At 40.8% G+C, this 18,630-nt stretch overlaps 1 protein-coding gene across 1 annotated transcript in view; it reads right to left on the reverse strand.

Annotated features, from left to right (window-relative positions):
• The window catches only part of GRIK2 (glutamate ionotropic receptor kainate type subunit 2), a 1,557,632-nt gene that overhangs the window by 479,789 nt on the left and 1,059,213 nt on the right, over positions 1-18,630 (reverse strand). The window contains exon 12 of the mRNA XM_078648357.1: positions 3,757-3,875. Coding sequence (XP_078504483.1) covers positions 3,757-3,875 — 119 coding nt within the window. The remainder of the gene's footprint in view (positions 1-3,756; positions 3,876-18,630) is intronic.

Genomic DNA, 18,630 nt, shown 5'->3' on the forward strand with positions numbered 1-18,630 from the left:
AGCTACACTAAGGTCGTTTTTTAACTGTTCACGCTCAAATTCAATTAAATGAATTAAACAGATTGTGTATGAGGTTCAAAGCAAGATGGTTCCAGCAAACTGAAACAGCATTGCTTTTTTTAATTGAACCATATTTAGTCATTTACTGAACCCATTATAACTTCTGAATACTTTTCAAGGCGATTATCTGAAAATGTTGTGTACCATTACTGAACAATTCCAATATTTCTGAAACCGGTCTTCTTTGCCTCTACTTTTACAAACTGCAGTGTAAAAACTTGGCAAACGATTTAAACTTCTGAAATTGATCAGATTGGACAGTTTAGTTCCTCATTTTTCAGAGAACAGAGGATACTCTGAATATTATTTTTATTAGTGTGTCATTGGTAGGATAACGATGTCTGACTTAAATTTTTCTGAAGAAATCAACAATGCACGTTTCTCAAAATGTAATTTCACTCCGGCACATTAACATCAACTGGTATTTCCAGTACCAGAGACGATCATAAAATTGGCATTCTACTAGGTATACATTGCTTTCATGATTCATATTATCCTCAACTGGTCTTGATATGAACGTATTGTGGTATGCACCAACAGGTTGCAGCAGAGGTCGTAGGGATGTGCAATTATTACATGTTCATTGGTGGCATCTGACTTTTTTACCACCTTTGGAATGTAAGGTGTCTCACAAGCTCTCAAACAGAAAAAGAGATTTCTAAATTGTTCATCTAGTACCACAAATGCAGCTCTCAACTTGATGAGAATTGAACAATCAATGGTCTTTTGATTGACAGAGGGTCATTGTTGGTGCATAGTGCTTACATTGTTTTAAAGAAAATTCAAAAGGAAGGAACTAATGGTAGATACGCATATGAGTGAAGCTTTCGTTGATTTGTAAGCAGTAACTACAGCAGATACACCAACATACATTTCACATATTGGACCAAATGTTCAGCGGAAGAAGTTTGGGCTTCGATTTAACCAGCTTCATTGTGTTCGCTTGTACACCGCCAACATAAAAGATTTTAAAGCCAGTGCCCAGCGACACTGTTCTATTTCTGATAAGGGAAAAATATAAGAATCTGGGTCTGTTTACAAATGTGAGCAGAGCCAGTCCACCAGGACCATTTTCAGTAGCTGCAAATATTTGGGATTTTCCGCAACGAAACAACTGTACACGTTCAGTTAATTTCAGAGCTATAATCCAATTGATAGCAGGTATTTCTATAGGTCATTGTAATGCATTTTTGCAGAGCCCATCATACATTTTTCACTAAAATAGATTGTTTGTAATTTTGTGGGACGGCCATGTTATAGACAAAAATGAATGTTTGCAATGGAAAGTGCCTGATTAGCTAGTCCCTATAGAAAATGCTTTCACCGATTGTAATATATTTGGCTTTCACACTATTCTGAAGTAGGTCACTGACTGAGATGGTTGAATTAAATGGTTATCGCAACTTTGTTTTGCATGACACATATTCAAAAATAACCTTATTGTATTAATTTCACAGTGCATTATTAAATGCATTATTTTGACATTACAGTTTTTATAGGGATTCAACACACGCATGCCCTTCTCTCTAAATCATGCTTAACTTAATTTGTCAGTCATGTAACAGTAAGACATCCATAACACACAGTCATAACTTTTAGAATTTACATTCAGTACAATAATGTTATATAACAGTGCACTCAGCATAAGTAAAACGAAGTGAGGGCAAGATAGACTTTTTTCAGTATGACCAGTTATGTGCTATTCAACTACACAGTATCCATATGGGTAATTGTAAACAACTCATCCAGAAAGGGATCCCATCTTTGAAACAATTGCCTTTAAATCAAATGTAAGAGGACTGAAGGAGGTGGAATCATAGCTGGACTATTTGAAAACTGTCCATTTTACCAGTCAGTTCACCTTACCCTTGCTGTTTCACACAGAAAAGGCTGACCGGGTTAGACATGACAGCCAACACCTTCTCCAGACTCTGCAAGGAAAGAAACAGAAACGTACCCTCCGACTGTAGCGGTTCCTATGGCCGACTTGTTAGACACTCATAAACACAAAGGCATGACCATATTGACCAAGTTGCCATACTAGTACACACAACTCAGCCAAATGTCATCTCATTTAGTTAATCAGCAAGATAACAGTTCAAACATGACAGGGATAGAAAGTGCTGCAGAAAAAGCTTGTCCCAATTACCACAAGTTCACATATCAGCCAAGGACTTAAACAGAGTGCCACCTCGGCCCACGTAACAGAGCCTGGTTGGGGGCTGACTGTCATGTACCCAAGGTAACGTCATGACCAGCACTATATCCCACCATTTCCTGGGGAAACTGCAGCAACAAGGAATGTACGGGACCCTCTATCATGTAACCGTTTGTGTTTATGAAAATACTGTAGTATGATATAGACACTTTTTTTCTCTACTTAGAGGTGACATAATGACTGTTTATGTCTAAAAATGATTTTTGAAAGTACATTTATTTTAAGTATAGGTGGGCAAAGCTTGTATTCCCCCAGAAGTCCAAACATTTTGCCCGTAGCAAAATTTCAGATATTATATTAGGCACTTCACCCTACAGCAAATGTACGTATAACTAAAGCATTTGAGGGATACATTTTAACCTAAAATCTCCTTTTCCTTGTCGGTAACTTCTCTTACAAATAAATGTAGGTTTAGTCGGGTTGGCTAATTTTTTCCTTATACATACTTTTTGTAAATTATTACATCTGCTTTAGTTTTAGCACCTGCAAATTTCACAAAGTTTGTGAAACTTCAAAAATACTTTGAGAGGTTTGTGATGGTGAATGTCTTAAACTTCACCCACCCCTAATTTTAAGTAGGTCAAGACACCCATCTGGACATTTAATTTGACTTAATAGGAAAGTAGGAAATTATTTAGCAGCATTTTTGAGGGACTGTTTTCTTTTGTTGTCTGTAATGCAGGGACATACTGAAGAAAGTGCAGCACTTAAAAATAGTATTTAAAATTAAAATTAAAAAAGTTGAACCAAGCGATAGTCATAACTTTTTAATTGAAAAGACTGAGCGAGCATCATTTTTTATCGATTGCCAGGTTTGACATTTTCTTAACATTACAAGTTTAATTATATAACTTTCAAATGCTATGTTTGGAATCTTCATTAAAAAATGAAAATGCATGCACTGTATGACATGCGATTTTTTTTATTAATATTAGTTATGGAATGCATTTGTTAGTTATTTTAGAAGATGACATTACCCTATATTGTAAGCATATGTGTTCGGTATACAACCATCATATTTGGTAAAATATAATAGCTGCAAAGTCTAACCATGCAATAATTACTATAGTACATCTGTATCTGTATGAAATGAGTTGAGGCTTCTTCATTGAAATCATGTAGTACAAAGCAATATTGTTGCCTCGTCGCCAATGATTTTGGCAAAATTAATACAGCTTTGATTGTTCATTATATTACAGCTACTGTTGACTGATGAAGTAATGCAACTATTTTTTGTTAGGTGGGATATTTGATGAAGATGTATCTATGTAGGATTAGTAAACACTTGATGTGTCTACACAATCCTCAATTAAAGTTTAACCATGCCTACAGTTAGATGCATTAACATGAACGAAAAGCTTTCTTCATGGCTACATGCACAGAGGCACCCATGCAAGTGACTTGTATGCGAGAGAGATTTTACCCCCAGCAAAAAGTGGGACATAGCGCCCAGAGAAAGAGGAGGCTGAATCGTATACCTTGCTGCATGAGAGCTCCAACGCCAAACCAGAAACTATTTAGCAAGGTAAAATTGTTTTCCACCACGTCTGAGTCGGGATTGCAAGGGTGTGGATTATACCACTCGTAAGGGCTAAACCTGTGGTAATTGAAAAGGGAAAAAAAGGAAAAGAGATAAAAATGCCATAAGCAGAAGCGCTGTCCAGCAACTGTGCTGCAAAAGAAACAGACAAGAAAAGTTAAAGAGAAAATAAGAAACAGTTCTTCAAACAAATCGATTATATCTTGTCACAACAAGCAAAATATGGAAATCGATATCTAAGACAATATTCGTAATGCAAAAAGTGCAAGTCCTCAGTTACTCATCACCGCGTGTGCCTGGGTGGTGTTAGTTTTTATTGTGCAATAGCTGTTCATCCTACTGTGATTGATTTGTTAAGACTCAATAAATTCCAACATGCTTGAAAACTGTTAACGACATAAAATAATGAGGAAAAACAAAGGCATGCAAATTTATCGCGTATGTTGAATGCAGAAAAGCAATGCAAATATATTAAAAGTGATAGAGCACAGAAAGCATGCCAAACCTCGTTACAAAAACACGAACAAAAGGCAATTACTGCAATCGGAATGAAACGAAGGCATGCCATTCGAATGACTCGCAATAACAACAGCTACAGGCAAAGAAAAACACCGAGGTGTCTGAGAACCGAGAAAGGAAATACCATTCAAGCCTCTAAACCCAGAGATGAATATTGATGGCTGATTATGTGAAATGGTGCCAGTCACACCGACAGATGTGACACGCGCTAACCCGGGAAAGCGGGAATTGCTGTGAGGAGACGGTGTCGTTTCTCGGGAGGCACGCGCACGCAGAGCAGGCAGTCAGACCATTTCACGCAAAGGACTTAACACGTACTGTTGTGCTGCAATGCTCTCTGTACTGAGGCGAACTACCCTGTGTGACCTGTTCATTAACTCCGGTCGCTGCTCTCACTCCAAGCATGCATGCACACAATGCCGGTTAGCCCCTTCGAGGTATTTCTTCTTTAGGCATCCATCTCTATACTGTGCACTAGCAACATTTGATGCGGTCGGATCTCTGCAACTTTCACTACAATTGCCACATACACAAAAAAAAAATAATACAAAAAAACATAATGGTCAACACAAATTGTGGAGCAAGTTGCTTGTGGAAGCCGCCCTAATAATGTATTTGAAGAATGAATAATACAATTAACATATTCTTCAATTCATGTGCAGACGGAGCACAACGGTCAACCTTATGCGGTTAAATATCATTTATGTACACTGCGCATCTAATAATTCACACACGCGAGCTGAAACCGACATATGTAGCAGCACCTTTTGTGTGAGGGACCTGCGGGTTAAGATGGCGCCTGCCAATAAACAGTTGAAAGGGCTCTAATTGTTGCGTTATTGGCAATATGCTTGTTTTCTAATTTAGAAAACACATAAAAGCTCCTCTGCCAAAAGCCGAAATTGAAGCACGCACCCATCAGGAGCGTGTAAAAGACGTCTAGCATTTCATCAAAGCAGTCTGAATTACGCCCCTGTCGCTGTAGAGAATGCAATTTTCTTGCCAATAATCTCTTCAACGCATTGAAATTCAGATGATCAAACACTCGATTTCCACCATCATAATATAAAACCGCAGCTTCTTGAGACAGAAAAGGCTCCACTCGACAAACAAAGGCAATGTAAAGGGCGGCGTAAAGTTAAAATGGCAGCTGGTTGTGAGCTGGCATAGGTTGATAATGCAACCTCGTGGGCTGGTGGAGCTTAGCACTCAGGTTGACAAGTTATATCTTTGCAATATTCCATGTGTTTAAACATCCCTCAATGGGTGGACTAAAGTCAAAGACAGAACTCAAAGATATGCACACCGTGCTGAAGGGCCACATCTCATGTTTAAGACATTTCAAATTTCGATTGCACTTTTATATATTAAACCATTTGCTTTGTGTTCATCCGTTTTCATTAGCGTTTCCCAGAGCTGTCTTAGGTCATAACGAATGGGCATTATTTATCAGTAATGTCCTTTATTGATTTTTTTCTTCATAATCGCTTTGTAACATTGTCAAGAAAAGGACATTATTTATCTTTTAATTACGGAATTGGTAAATTGTCTTGCGCAGGCAAAGGCTAAATGCCAGTCTCCCTTGTTGCTAAGGCTCAACTTTAATGTTTATGTGTGACAGAAGAGGAACACGTCCTTGTCTGTCTGAATTTGAGCTTGCTGCCCCGGAAGTGATGCACAGTTCGCCCAATGAATGTACATTTGTGCAGACAAAACCGAAACTCAAACGGGCAAAAAGGGGTAAGGCTCCTACCACAGATTATGAATATTTAAACCATGTGCCTAGTATTTAATCTGTATCATGCATCCTCGTTAAAGGCAAGGAACAGCACAGGCAAGAGGTCTGGCCTGGCTAGGCTGGTACAATGGTTAACTTAAAAAAAATTATAGCGAGCATATGCCACCAAAATAAAAAGAAATTACGAAAACATGCCACAACTGAAAGTAGTGACTATAGGCTTGCAATATGTAGTGGCGCGCACCAGTCTATGCACGTCACGTAGCTACGTGACGTGCGGCGGCCACGTTGGGGGCGGACTGCGCGCGCAGGCAGTCAGAGGCGCGGCAGCCGCGAGAGAGCAGCGCTGGCTCGGCGCTCTTTAGGGAATAGTTGTAATTAATAAAAGGCACCATTTATAAGTAATCTGAGTCAGCGACTTCATTGAGATTACCATCATTACAGTGGTGACGAGGTCGGGACTCGACCAGCACACCCAGGAAAAAAAAAAAAACGGAAGGCAGCTCACCCACCACGTGGTAGAGGGAGACACTGCAGAGCTCCACCCAAGCAGACCCAAGGTGCCAGCAGAGCTCCAAGCAACCAGTGGCATCCAGTGGGAGTGGAACTGGCACAGCAGAGCAGAAATCTTGGGCAGAGCAACTGGGAACCACCAGGACTGCAAGCACCACATGAGGTACCGTACCCTAAAGAGCGCGGCAGAGCCAGTACCACCCACGCAATAGGAAAGTGGCATAGAGACCCCATAGCGGCCAGACAGCGCGTCGCATCCAACCCACTCTATCCACAAGGAGGTCAGACCTGGCTACCGTAAAGGAGGGTGAGGGGGCTGACACGGAGGGTCCCCAAGAACACGCCAAGAGAGAGGAGACGGACAGCACCCCAGGTAGCCCCACAGGAAAAGGAAGCAGAGCGTCGACGGTCAAGGAGGAAAAAATGAGCGCACCAGCAGGCTACGCTATTGCACCAGTCCAGTTCCTCCCGAAGCCAGGAGAACCACTGATGAAGTGGGAGGACTGGCGCGAATATATACACAACTTCATAGAGGTCTTAGAGGACGAGAATGAAGAGACATTCAAACCCAACAGGAAAAAACGTATATTGCTACTCAATTTGGGGCCAGAAGGACTCAGAATATACAAAAGCCTGGTGCCCAAACAGAGAGATGGCTCTGACGATGATGTGTACGCCCATGCTATCGATGACCTAAACGAACATTATAGGCCCACGGTATGTGTGTCGGTCGATAGATTCAACTTCCAGCAGAGAAAACAACGGGCTGGAGAGTCGATTGAGGAATATGTAGCGGCTCTGAAGAAGCTAGCGGCCACGTGCAGGTATGCCCTGTGGGAGGAAGAGTTTATCAAGGACCAAATAGTAATGCACACAACCAGCACGAATGTCCAGGACAAGCTATGGGCGAGTGGAGACACCACACTCAAGGACGTAATGGTCATAGTCAAGAGGGCAGAACTCGCACGGAGGTGCGCCGACGCAACCAAGAAAGAACCGCCGACCGCAGCCATGGTGAACAAGATACAGGATGAAGAACCTCGCAAAGATCTGAGGTACAGGGGCGCTACGCCGAAGAGATCAAACAATTGGCAGAGCAGCACGGGATCGCAGAAGAGACAGGAAGGCGGTGGCAACAAGAAATCGTGCTACAGGTGTGGGAGTTGGTCTCATGAGGCTCACGACAGAAGATGCCCAGCGTTCAGGGCCAAGTGCTTACACTGTGGTATCATCGGACATTATGAGAAAGTGTGCCGGAAGAAATTGTCCAAAGGTATGGTAAAATACGTAGACCAGGAAGACGAGGTTCAGGAAGAGACGGAGGAGGAAGAGGTCATCACTGTCCTGTGCATATACGACCAAATAATGTGTATAGATGGAAAAAGGACAAACAAACCTGTGTTGGAAATGAAGATGGGAGGAGTAACCATCAGTGTAGTGGCGGATACAGGTTCCCCCTACACGATAATACAAAGAGCAGTGTGGGATGAAACATTCAGACCGAAGATAGGACCAGAGCTGGAGAAGTTGGACATCCGACCGGTCACATATAACGGCGATCGCATCCCTATGGTGGGGTATAGACTCTTGAAGTTTGAGTTCAGAGGCAGATCAGCGTTATGCAAGCTGTACATCTCAGAGAGAGGACCGTCCGTCTTAGGGTGGCTGGACCAGGGTGACCTGGGAATCAAGTTGGACCTGGGAGGCAAAGAACAGATTTTGCTTACAGAGCCAGACGCATGACCCAATCTCACCAAATGGAAAGAGGAGTATCCAAGAGTGTTCGGAGGCACGGTGGGAAAACTTGAAAGATTCCAACATAAGATCGTGCTCAAGGAGGACGCTGTCCCGGTTGCCCACAAAGTGAGGAATATACCCATAGCGGTAAGAGAGGCAGTACAAAAGGAGCTTCAAGAATTGGAGAGTAAGGGGATAATTGAGCCCATCACCTGTGCAGAGTGGCTCGCGCCCTTGGTTGTAGTCATGAAGCCGAATGGAAAGGTCAGGCTCTGCGTCGACCTGAGAGAGCTAAACAAGAACATTGTCGTAGAGAAATTTCCCCTCCCAAGGATCGACGAAATGCTAGCAAAAACCAGAGGGGTCAAATGGTACTCCACCATTGATTTGACCTCTGCGTACCACCAAGTAGTATTGCACCCAGACAGCAGAAAACTCACGTCTTTCATCACCCCATTCGGATGCTACCAGTTCTGTCGCATGCCGTTCGGACTGGCCTCGGCGGCTGCGGTATTCCAAAGGTTAATGCACCAACTGTTTAAGAACTTAACTGACATCCAGTATTTCCAGGACGACATTCTGATAATGGGGCGGGATAGAGTGGACCACGATCAGAAACTTGGGAGAGTACTAAGAACCCTGGAAAGCAAGGGCCTCACAGCAGAATGGACCAAATGCCGCCTGGGACTAGAATCGGTGACTTACCTAGGTCACGAGATTGGGGCGCAGGGCATTACACCAAAAGCAGACAATGTAAAAGCAATTGCTGAAGCTCCACCCCCCACCAACAAGGAGGAAGTAAGGTCGTTTTTGGGCATGGCGGAGTATTACAGTAAGTTTGTGGTACACTTTGCCTCCAAAACTCACAATATGAGGATGCTGACCAGAGAAAGCACCAGTTTTGAATGGACACCAGAGGCACAACAGGAGTTTGATACCATCAAGAGAGACGTCACGGGAGCAGTGCCGCTGAAAGGATATGACCCACAGGGCGCTACCGTGCTCACAACCGATGCCAGCGACAAGGGCCTGGGAGCAGTGCTCATGCAAGATCGAGGACAAGGTCAGATGGAGACGATCAGCTTTGCATCCAGGGCACTGACGGCCACTGAAAGCAAGTACAGCGTGATCGAAAAGGAGATGCTGGCGGTAGTGTGGGCCACTGCAGTTCCTATGGGGCACCAGATTCCTGCTCAGGACGGATCATAAGCCATTAGTGAAAGTGCTAACATCGAGTGGGCATGCCAACGCTACGCCCCGGATATCGAAGATGTCCCTGAAACTACTCGAATTCAGATATGACGTGGAGTACATCCCAGGGAATCGCAACCGAGTGGCTGACTATCTGAGCAGGGCAGCAGCAATGGAGCCGGGAGAAGAAGACCCCACAGACCAAAGGGAACTGGTGGCCCTGGTGGGGGATCAGGGCAAGGTCATCAGCTACCAAGAGTGGACGGAAGAATACGAGGAGGACAGCGTGTTGAAGGAAGTGAAGAGGTACATTGTCAAGGGATGGCCGGACAAGAGGCATGTGAGCGAAGATGTCAAACCCTACTATGAAGTCAGAGAAGAATTGTCAGTGGGGGACAAAGGAGTGTTCACATACAGAGGGGACAAGGTAATCCCTCCGAGAAGACTTGTAACCCAGTTACTGGACTTGCTACACGAGGGCCATCTAGGCATTGGGAAGCTGAAGCTAAGGGCCAAACAAAATTACTGGTGGCCAGGCATGGACATAAGAGCGGAGAGGCATGTCAGAGAATGCCCACAGTGCCAGGGAGCGGACAAATCACTCAAGCCACTGCGCCCTGCGCTAGGACAGTTCGAAACCCCGCAGAACCCGTGGGAAGAATTGTCAATAGACATATTGGGACCCATCCTTGACAGCCAGGGCACGCAGAAGTATGTATGTGTCCTCATGGATCGATACTCCAAATGGCCTGAGTTGAAGGTAGACGAGACCATGGACACGGAGAACATCCTGAAATTTCTGTCAGACACTTTCGTGAGGGAGGGCATACCCAAGTCTATCTTGAGCGATAATGGCCCCCAATTCACGTCAGAAAAGTGGAACAATTTCATGCAAAGGAACGGAATAGCCATCAAACACACAGCGATCTACCATCCAGCTGGGAACGGCTTGGTGGAACGGTTTAACCGAGTGGTGATGGGTGCCGTACAAGCAGCGATTTCCTGCAACAAAGATTGGGAGAAAGCCATTGAGAACATGGTATGGGCCTACAGGATTACGCCAACAGGTACAGGATACAGCCCTTTTCAGATCCTGAGAGGGCGAGAACCATTCACACATGACAATCGGATTTGGAAGGAGAAGGTTATCACCAGCGAATGGTCCCCGGCGGTGGTACGTGCAAACCTAGAAAAAGCACAATCGATATACACCAACCACTACAACAAATGGAGGAATGTAAAGGGGACAAGGTTGGAAAAGGATGAGTGGGTAAGAGTAAAGTTGGCAACGCTGCAGAAGAAGGGAGACAGCAAATACAGCAGGCCCATGCAAGTCAAGGAGGTGTACGATCGAGCGGCTTTACTGAGTGACGGAAACGTGTGGTCCCAAGATCGCATGGCCAGGTGTAACAAAGTCCTACAATGGGATCAACAGGGAGCTGAGTGGGACGATGGAGAAGAGCCGAATGCAGAAGGAGAGCAAGGAAATGGCGAGCAACATGGAGAAGGAAGTGGTAGAGACGAACCAAGAGAGGAGAGAAGAAGCATAGAGGAGAACACGGCTGGACAGAGAGAGGAAAGAAGCGATGAGGGGCCGAGTCAAAGGTCCCAGGAGAATTCGACCCAGGTGACCAGGAGCGGGAGATCTGTGGTGAGACCAGCAAGGTTTCGAGATTTTGAATTGGACATTTGAACTGTAAGTGACTCTTATACTGTTTGGAAAAAAGGGAGATATGTAGTGGCGCGCACCAGTCTATGCACGTCACGTAGCTACGTGACGTGCGGCGGCCACGTTGGGGGCGGACTGCGCGCGCAGGCAGTCAGAGGCGCGGCAGCCGCGAGAGAGCAGCGCTGGCTCGGCGCTCTTTAGGGAATAGTTGTAATTAATAAAAGGCACCATTTATAAGTAATCTGAGTCAGCGACTTCATTGAGATTACCATCATTACACAATACAACTGCAAACTAAATACGTAACAATTGCATGAACTTTTTATAGAATAGTAGGAGTGCTTCCTAACAGCCAGGTGTACATAGCAAATGTTTTAAAGCCCAGGTAAATAGGATTTGTATCGGTGAAAAGTACATCTACTTTGGCTTTGAATTTGTGTCATTCGAAGACTTAGTTTAAAGGTACAGGGATGACTAATTAAAGGATAAAGAATACAAATTAAAAATACAGGCAATAAAAAGTATTAGCCCACCAGCCCCAACCACGGAAGTGCATTTTTTTCACCAGAGGATGTGCACACATGATCAGGAAAGACGCCACCATGTACCGTGCAAAACAAACAAAACCTGAAGTCGACTGTCCCTTTCCCCCATACCCTGTTTTGGGGTGGGTGCAAGAAACATTTGAATGACAGTTGAACATGCCAGAGGACGAAAACGCTAATTCAAAGTTCTCAATAGTTATGCAACTATGTATTCTTGTTTATGATTTATTTTTTTGGGATTCCTTGATGCTTATGACAGTAAAAGCTGTCTCCAGGAAAGACGTAAAAAAACTCAGTATGGCCTATTCAAAAAATATTTTCAAGCCATTCGTCAGACGTGGCTGTCTAAAGTTTATAATGTATGGAGCTTATGGTTGAGTGACATCAGAGAACAGGTTTTCAAAATACTGAGATTTACACAATACAAATTGGTGATGTATGCAACCTATGCATACATTATGCCAAGATATATTCTGACTTATTGTAGAAACGTGGGCAATCCTTGGGGAGTCTCAGAGTGGTCGTCACGGCAAGGCAATGGAAATTAGCGAAACACATATAACGTTTAAAAATGTTGGTATTCACAAACACGAAGGCACTTACAACACTTTAGTGTACATTATGCACAGGTACAATTTCACTTAGTTTAAAATACGTGATTGCACATTTAATGCAGCAGTATACTGAAGTATCAAATGGTTTAACCTGTGACATCAGATTCTAAAGGATGTTAACCTCGTTTTTTTTAACATAGAACATTGAAACAATGATACAATAAAATGCTATGTGATAGGAAAAAGAATGTCTGTTCAAAAATAAAGTGAAAGGTTGAAATGATGCCCATAAGTGAATAGGAATTATGATAATGTGGAGAGCTCACAATCAGTATTTGCTCAACCGTGGACCTTTAGATTTTAACTGACCCAAAAATTTGTGACAAATTTAAGCTGTAACATTTGTAAATCACCACAAAAAGAGCACTGTACAAAACATATACACCACCCAATAACTAAGATGTCTAATGATCATGAATTTGAATATGAAATGACGGTGTCTTGAAGAAAGATGTAAAACTTGGTGTGATAACTAAACAGTGGCAACATTTATTTAATTACTTTGATTTTATTTGTAGATCTCACTTGATTTTGGTGCTCGAAATAGGTTTTACTGCACTATGAAAGTCATCATAGTCTTTGAATGGGCATAAATAAATGTGAGACATAATTTTAATATTTGATGAGGTGCTCCTATGTAGGGTGTATTTTAAATAGACTTATTCCACTTAGTACATATTTGCTTTGCTTTGTAATGCAAAAAAAGTTATACATTTTTTAAAATTGAGTTATTTAAAAATGTATGTTGTTCTGTAAATATATTTGTAAAGACATTTTCTATAATTTGTTTGTTCATAAGCTTTTTTTGCTCATAATGTGTGAAGTGGATCATAATATTTATATTCTGTGCATTTTACACTAAAATATGTCCCTTTTTTGTTGAGTTAAGGTATTTATAGTCTCCAATACGTAATGGTGGATCGAAAAATGCTTATTTGTTTTATTATGTGTGGCAATTATATAATTAAAGGGCAGACTATTTAGCTATTTGCTATTTTTTTTTTAAATGGGAGCTAATTTTAAATACAGTACTTTGACCATTGTTTTAGTCTATATCCTGGAAGATGTCTGAGAAGCAGCAGGGGACATGTACTTCAAATGATAGCAGAACCAAGAGAGTAATACACAGCCGCGGCCGGTAGTGGGAGTACCGGCCGGGCGGTGACGTGGGGAGGGGCAGGGTGGGGGGTAGTAATGTATGGATTACGGACTTTAAAAGGTAAGTAAACATAAAAATAAATAAAACAAATTTCGTTTCACACACTGCATCACCAAATGCGATGTTTATGATGATATATGAAATATGAAATATGATAATAAAAAATAAATAAAACAGAAACATGCCTAAAATGTTGAAAGAAGTAGGTTTGCATACCTTATCCTCTACAATTACCCCTGCTGATTTCCCATATATTTTTACATATGGAAAAATACTTCCCATAAACTTCATGTAAATATAAGAGGTTTGAGGATTTTCAAATCCAGTTTCCAAACGTTTTCTATATTGTTTTGCACCGAAGCTAAAATAGCAACTGTGTGGAAAAATATTGTAAATTTGTGCGCTTCTAGATTTTGGGTAATCAATACCTTCCTATTGGCCTCCCTTCTGCATCCACTCTTGGAACAACCATGTCCTCACCACAGTCCTTAATGTACGACTGTGTTACACTTGAGAGTTTTATGCAGTGGAAAATATCCACTTGTTATACTATATGTTCACAGATGTTCATTAAATGAATCGGGATCTGTCCTTTGTGCTCAGACACTGCTCTTTTTATGCAAAAGTAAGTGTGGAGAAAAGAAACCTTCTTAATCACCCTGTGTGATTCAACTGTAAAATATGACAAAATGAGAAGGCAATTTTCTGCAGGATACAACACACAAAGGGTACATTAATTCTTATATTGCAGAATGCCTGGAAGCGTAGATTTTGGGGGGAGGGGGTGACGATGATCTTTATTTGGTTAATCATACAACCCATTTTATCCTGGATACATATTGAATTTTTGTTGTTGTCTACACTCTTTTAGCATTGGACTTTTGTACCAGCATTCAACAGTTCACATTCTTAATTGAACGTGCACATGTGATGGAACCAGAATATCAAGAGCTAAATATCGTCTGATAAATATAGAATGACCTTCATAACGTTTACAAAACTATCACCCTGTTGGAGTTCCTATTAGAAAATCTGCACAAATACAGCAATATCTTTGTAAACAATATTTAGGCCAAAATATTTATGTCAGATGATATTTTAGTTATTGATACTCTGATATATAGCCACATATCAAACATCTTGTTGCCATTTCTGACCATTAGGAATCCTTCAAACAGCACCATAATAATAATAAGGGGTAAAAACAATTTGCAAACTGCTATTTTGTGCTATTTGATGTGATCACTCCATCAAGTTTACATTTTATTTCATATCAAAATTATAGTGAAAATGTTCTTTCTTAGATGATCATACAAATGTTTATTAAGCAACATACAGAAATCACAAAGACAATTTGCTGTTAAGCTACATACTGCTGTTGTTTAGTACATAGCAGGATTTCTCAAACACTTGAAATTGGTACCTGTGAAAGGCCAATAACACTAGTAAATGGACTACTCTCTTGAGAATGGATCAGGATCATTAAAAGCCTCCTCATGTGTGACTGCAGCTATTGATCTCAGATACAAAGCTACAATAAAACAAACTTAAAGGCTTGTCGAATGGTTCTTATTCATCTCTTCATCTCAATGGTTTTTACATCAAGTCATCAAGAGAGTAAAGGTTCTTATACAAAAACTTGTATGTAGCCATCTGCCGTTATACTAATTAGTTATTTTTATTCACTAACTAAAAAGATTGTTTGGTTATGATTTACAATGGATGGACAATGTTTTTTCGAATTATTGATATCTAGGTTCAATGCTTCAAAAGCAGTGTCAATAAAGCAGTGTGGAGTATAATAAATGTACAAACATTTTGCATCGTTTAATTGACTGTATACTCCATTTGTTTGGTTTTCTGTGTATACTTTTACAGAAAGTTGTATTTGGACACAGTTTTTTGTTTTAAACAATCCTTATTGAGAACATACAATACATCTGCACTGTACAATACCAGAATTCACAAAGGCTCGGATCACACACAAATGCTAGACTAGTGTCAACAATGTGAAAGCCCTTCATCAGACAGTATGGTGAAGTAAATGAAAATTGCTTCATCACACAGAACAAAAATGTATCATATATTTTTCTATTTGACACATGGCTTTAACTCTCAGAAACCCACGGAATTAACCACAAGTTGTTTTGCAGGAAAGAGTTTTCCTGCGATTTCTAAGGTCCTTTCAATTCCATTATAGTATGGTTTATGCACAAAGACGCTGTCCATGTTACAATATCTAATACTGAGCTTTGCTATCCTTCAATGAATGGTTAAGTGACCAAATATTGGACCTTCATAACTGCCAATTTTGGCTAAAGGTTCCCTGCGTTGAACTTATGCAAAGTTGAATAGGGATGTAAAATGTCATGCAAAGTGTTGGGATTTGAAAATGCTCTCTTGTGACTGTTTGAGGCATAACATCTTCAACGTTTACTTTCTTTCATCTTTAATTGGGTCCTGTAAGGCTACCATTCAGAATTGCTTGCTATTTGTTGATATTTGGTTGATATTTGGTGGAGACTTCTATCGGAAGAGAAAAAATATTACTGGCTGCATTATATTAAGAAATACTACCAAAAACTATTGTGGACATATTTTATTAATTATGTTTAATTTTTTTGCGTACTAATTTGAGGCTAGGAGTTATTGGTAAAACAAAAACAAATATTTTTTTAAGCAGCAAGTCAAATCATAAAGCAAACAATTTAAAACATGACATCAGAGGACAAAGTCAGAAATATTTCTTAATCATTTAGACAACTAAATTTAGGAAATATAGTGCTTGGGTTCACGTTTCTTTCTCTCGTTCACTTAGTGGAAATACTGTGTTTGTAGTGCCACTGTGGCACTGAGCCTCAACATTTATTTAAGGCTGCTTAGCTATGTTCACATTTTGTTCATTCTTATTCCTTATTTTAAGAAAGATATTTTCACACATTAAAAAGGTACTTGAAGACATGCTCTGAAAAGGTTTAATGTAGGAATCTACTAACAAATGGCATACTTTTAGAGAGCTTAATGTATCAGTATATAATAGCTTGCTTCTCAATTTAATTGCTTTTTCAGATCTTCTGAGAAGGCGCAATACTCTTTGTTTTGAAAGTAAAATGCTCTAATCTTTGGTATTTTTTAGATAAATTATTATGTATTTTCTTTTTTAATAGTTTGGTTGTTTTTTGTAAAACCAATATGCAAAATGTTTTAGTGAAATGAAATGAAGATTGAATTCACATTGATCAGAGCACATTCTCCAAATAAGTGACTTTGTTGTTTTATAAAGAATTTTTGTATGGGACGTGGCAGTCCTCTAAGGTTACTTAGGAGGGCTGACAAATCTTTCATTCGGGTCAGCCAGCCCCCAGAGTTTTCTTCCCTTCCCTGCTCTGATGTTTGATGAAAACATTGTGCTTGCAGTAGTATACATGGTTATGGGCAGATGATTGAATAAAGCTTCATATTACTTATGAAGCTTATGCAACATGGCTCCCTCTGAAAGTATTGTCTTGGTCCTGGTTGCTTCTTTTCTTGTTCCATTCACTCCAGCTTCTAAAGAAATGGACTTTTATTTTTTCTAGTTTTACTGCCAGAGATTCTAGTGGTATTGCTTAGCAAAACCACTTAGCTGGATGTGGATCTCATCAGCGCAGGCCATGAAGTGCTTCTTCTTAGCACAGTGTTCTAGCAGTCATTGTTTCCACACTGCAAATCTAGGATTTCCATGAACAAAGCACACAATTGCCCTGTCTTCAGCGGTATCAGCTTTGGGATGGTCTTCTGACCTTTGGAGCACTAGAACACTTTGGTTATAAGGCCACTAGTAGTTCACTAACGTGAAAGGGAGTGCACAAGACAAAACACTTCCAAGATGATTAGCAATAAGTGATTAAGTTTTTCATGCACACAATATAAACATTTGTGTAAATGGGAATTGACTACAGCATGATCCAGTAAAGTGGTAAGCATTGTACAGTCCACTTTTCAAAACGTTCCTGTTCAGGGAGGCCTTGGACACAATCTTATCAATTGCCACGCATGTTTGGTGACTGCCGGTGGTCTGGACCACCCTATCTAAGCGCTAAGAGACCTGCTGGTGATTATGCGTTATAGAAATAACAGTTAACATAACATAACACTTTAATGGGTGTTATCTTTTTGTGTGCAGTGTAATTATTTGTCTCTCCCCCACCAATGTACTCACACATTTCCCTCTCTGTCACAAGCTCCCCTTTCCACACTTTACGTTATGTTTCGTTGTTTAAATTTGCATAGCATATAGTCCGCAATTAGTATGGCCTTGTAGTAATTTCATTTGCTTGCGGGTGCCTGGATGTGTGAATCTAGAGTAATTTAGATCGCAGTCTGTGTCGTTCTGTGATAATGTGTTTTGGTGTTGGGGTCTAGTCCATTTCTGTCTGAGTTATATAAGATCGAATAAAGTACTGAGTACCATTTGCCAAAGTATGCTACTAAATCAAAGTCTGAAGATGGGCCAGGATTGATATAGTTTTCTATTCTACAAGCACAGCGCTCTGACAAATTGTTATAGTGTGCCATTCCAATTTCGCTCTTGACTTTAGTCCTTAAACATCTTATAATGAATCAGCAGTTGGTATTGATATAAATCATGAGCATTAATGGCTGGTCAGAAGAATTTATGAATGCTTTTAGTGTAATTCAACACACTCTAAATATTTCCTTGTGTGGTGGATGGCAGTTTCTACAATAATCACAAAGCACAGCAGTCGATAGAGCAAAAAAATTGTCTCCTCACTGCAATACAATCCAGCATTATAGCAATGCAAAGTGGACTCCCCAGCCCTGGTTCTAGCAGCAGTGGTGGAACACAATCGTGATGCACCTCATCGCTTAACCAGTTCTGCTTGTACATCTATGTTTTGAATGAACACAAAACTTTTGTAAAAGGGATCAGTAGTGCCACAACAGTCTGCTCTACAGTACACCTACACCCGCTATAGAAACTTGAGTATAAACGTTCTTAGCAACTATTGGGGTGCAGTTTGGCAACTAACAGCCTGATTCACCATTCTCCCATTTTGCGAGCCCCTAATAGCGATTCATAAGGAATCGCTATTAAGGACTTGCAAAACAGGATTCATGTAGGAA

This window comes from Lissotriton helveticus, chromosome 6 (assembly GCF_964261635.1).
Source record: "Lissotriton helveticus chromosome 6, aLisHel1.1, whole genome shotgun sequence".
In the NCBI taxonomy this organism is placed as follows: Eukaryota; Metazoa; Chordata; class Amphibia; order Caudata; family Salamandridae; genus Lissotriton; species Lissotriton helveticus.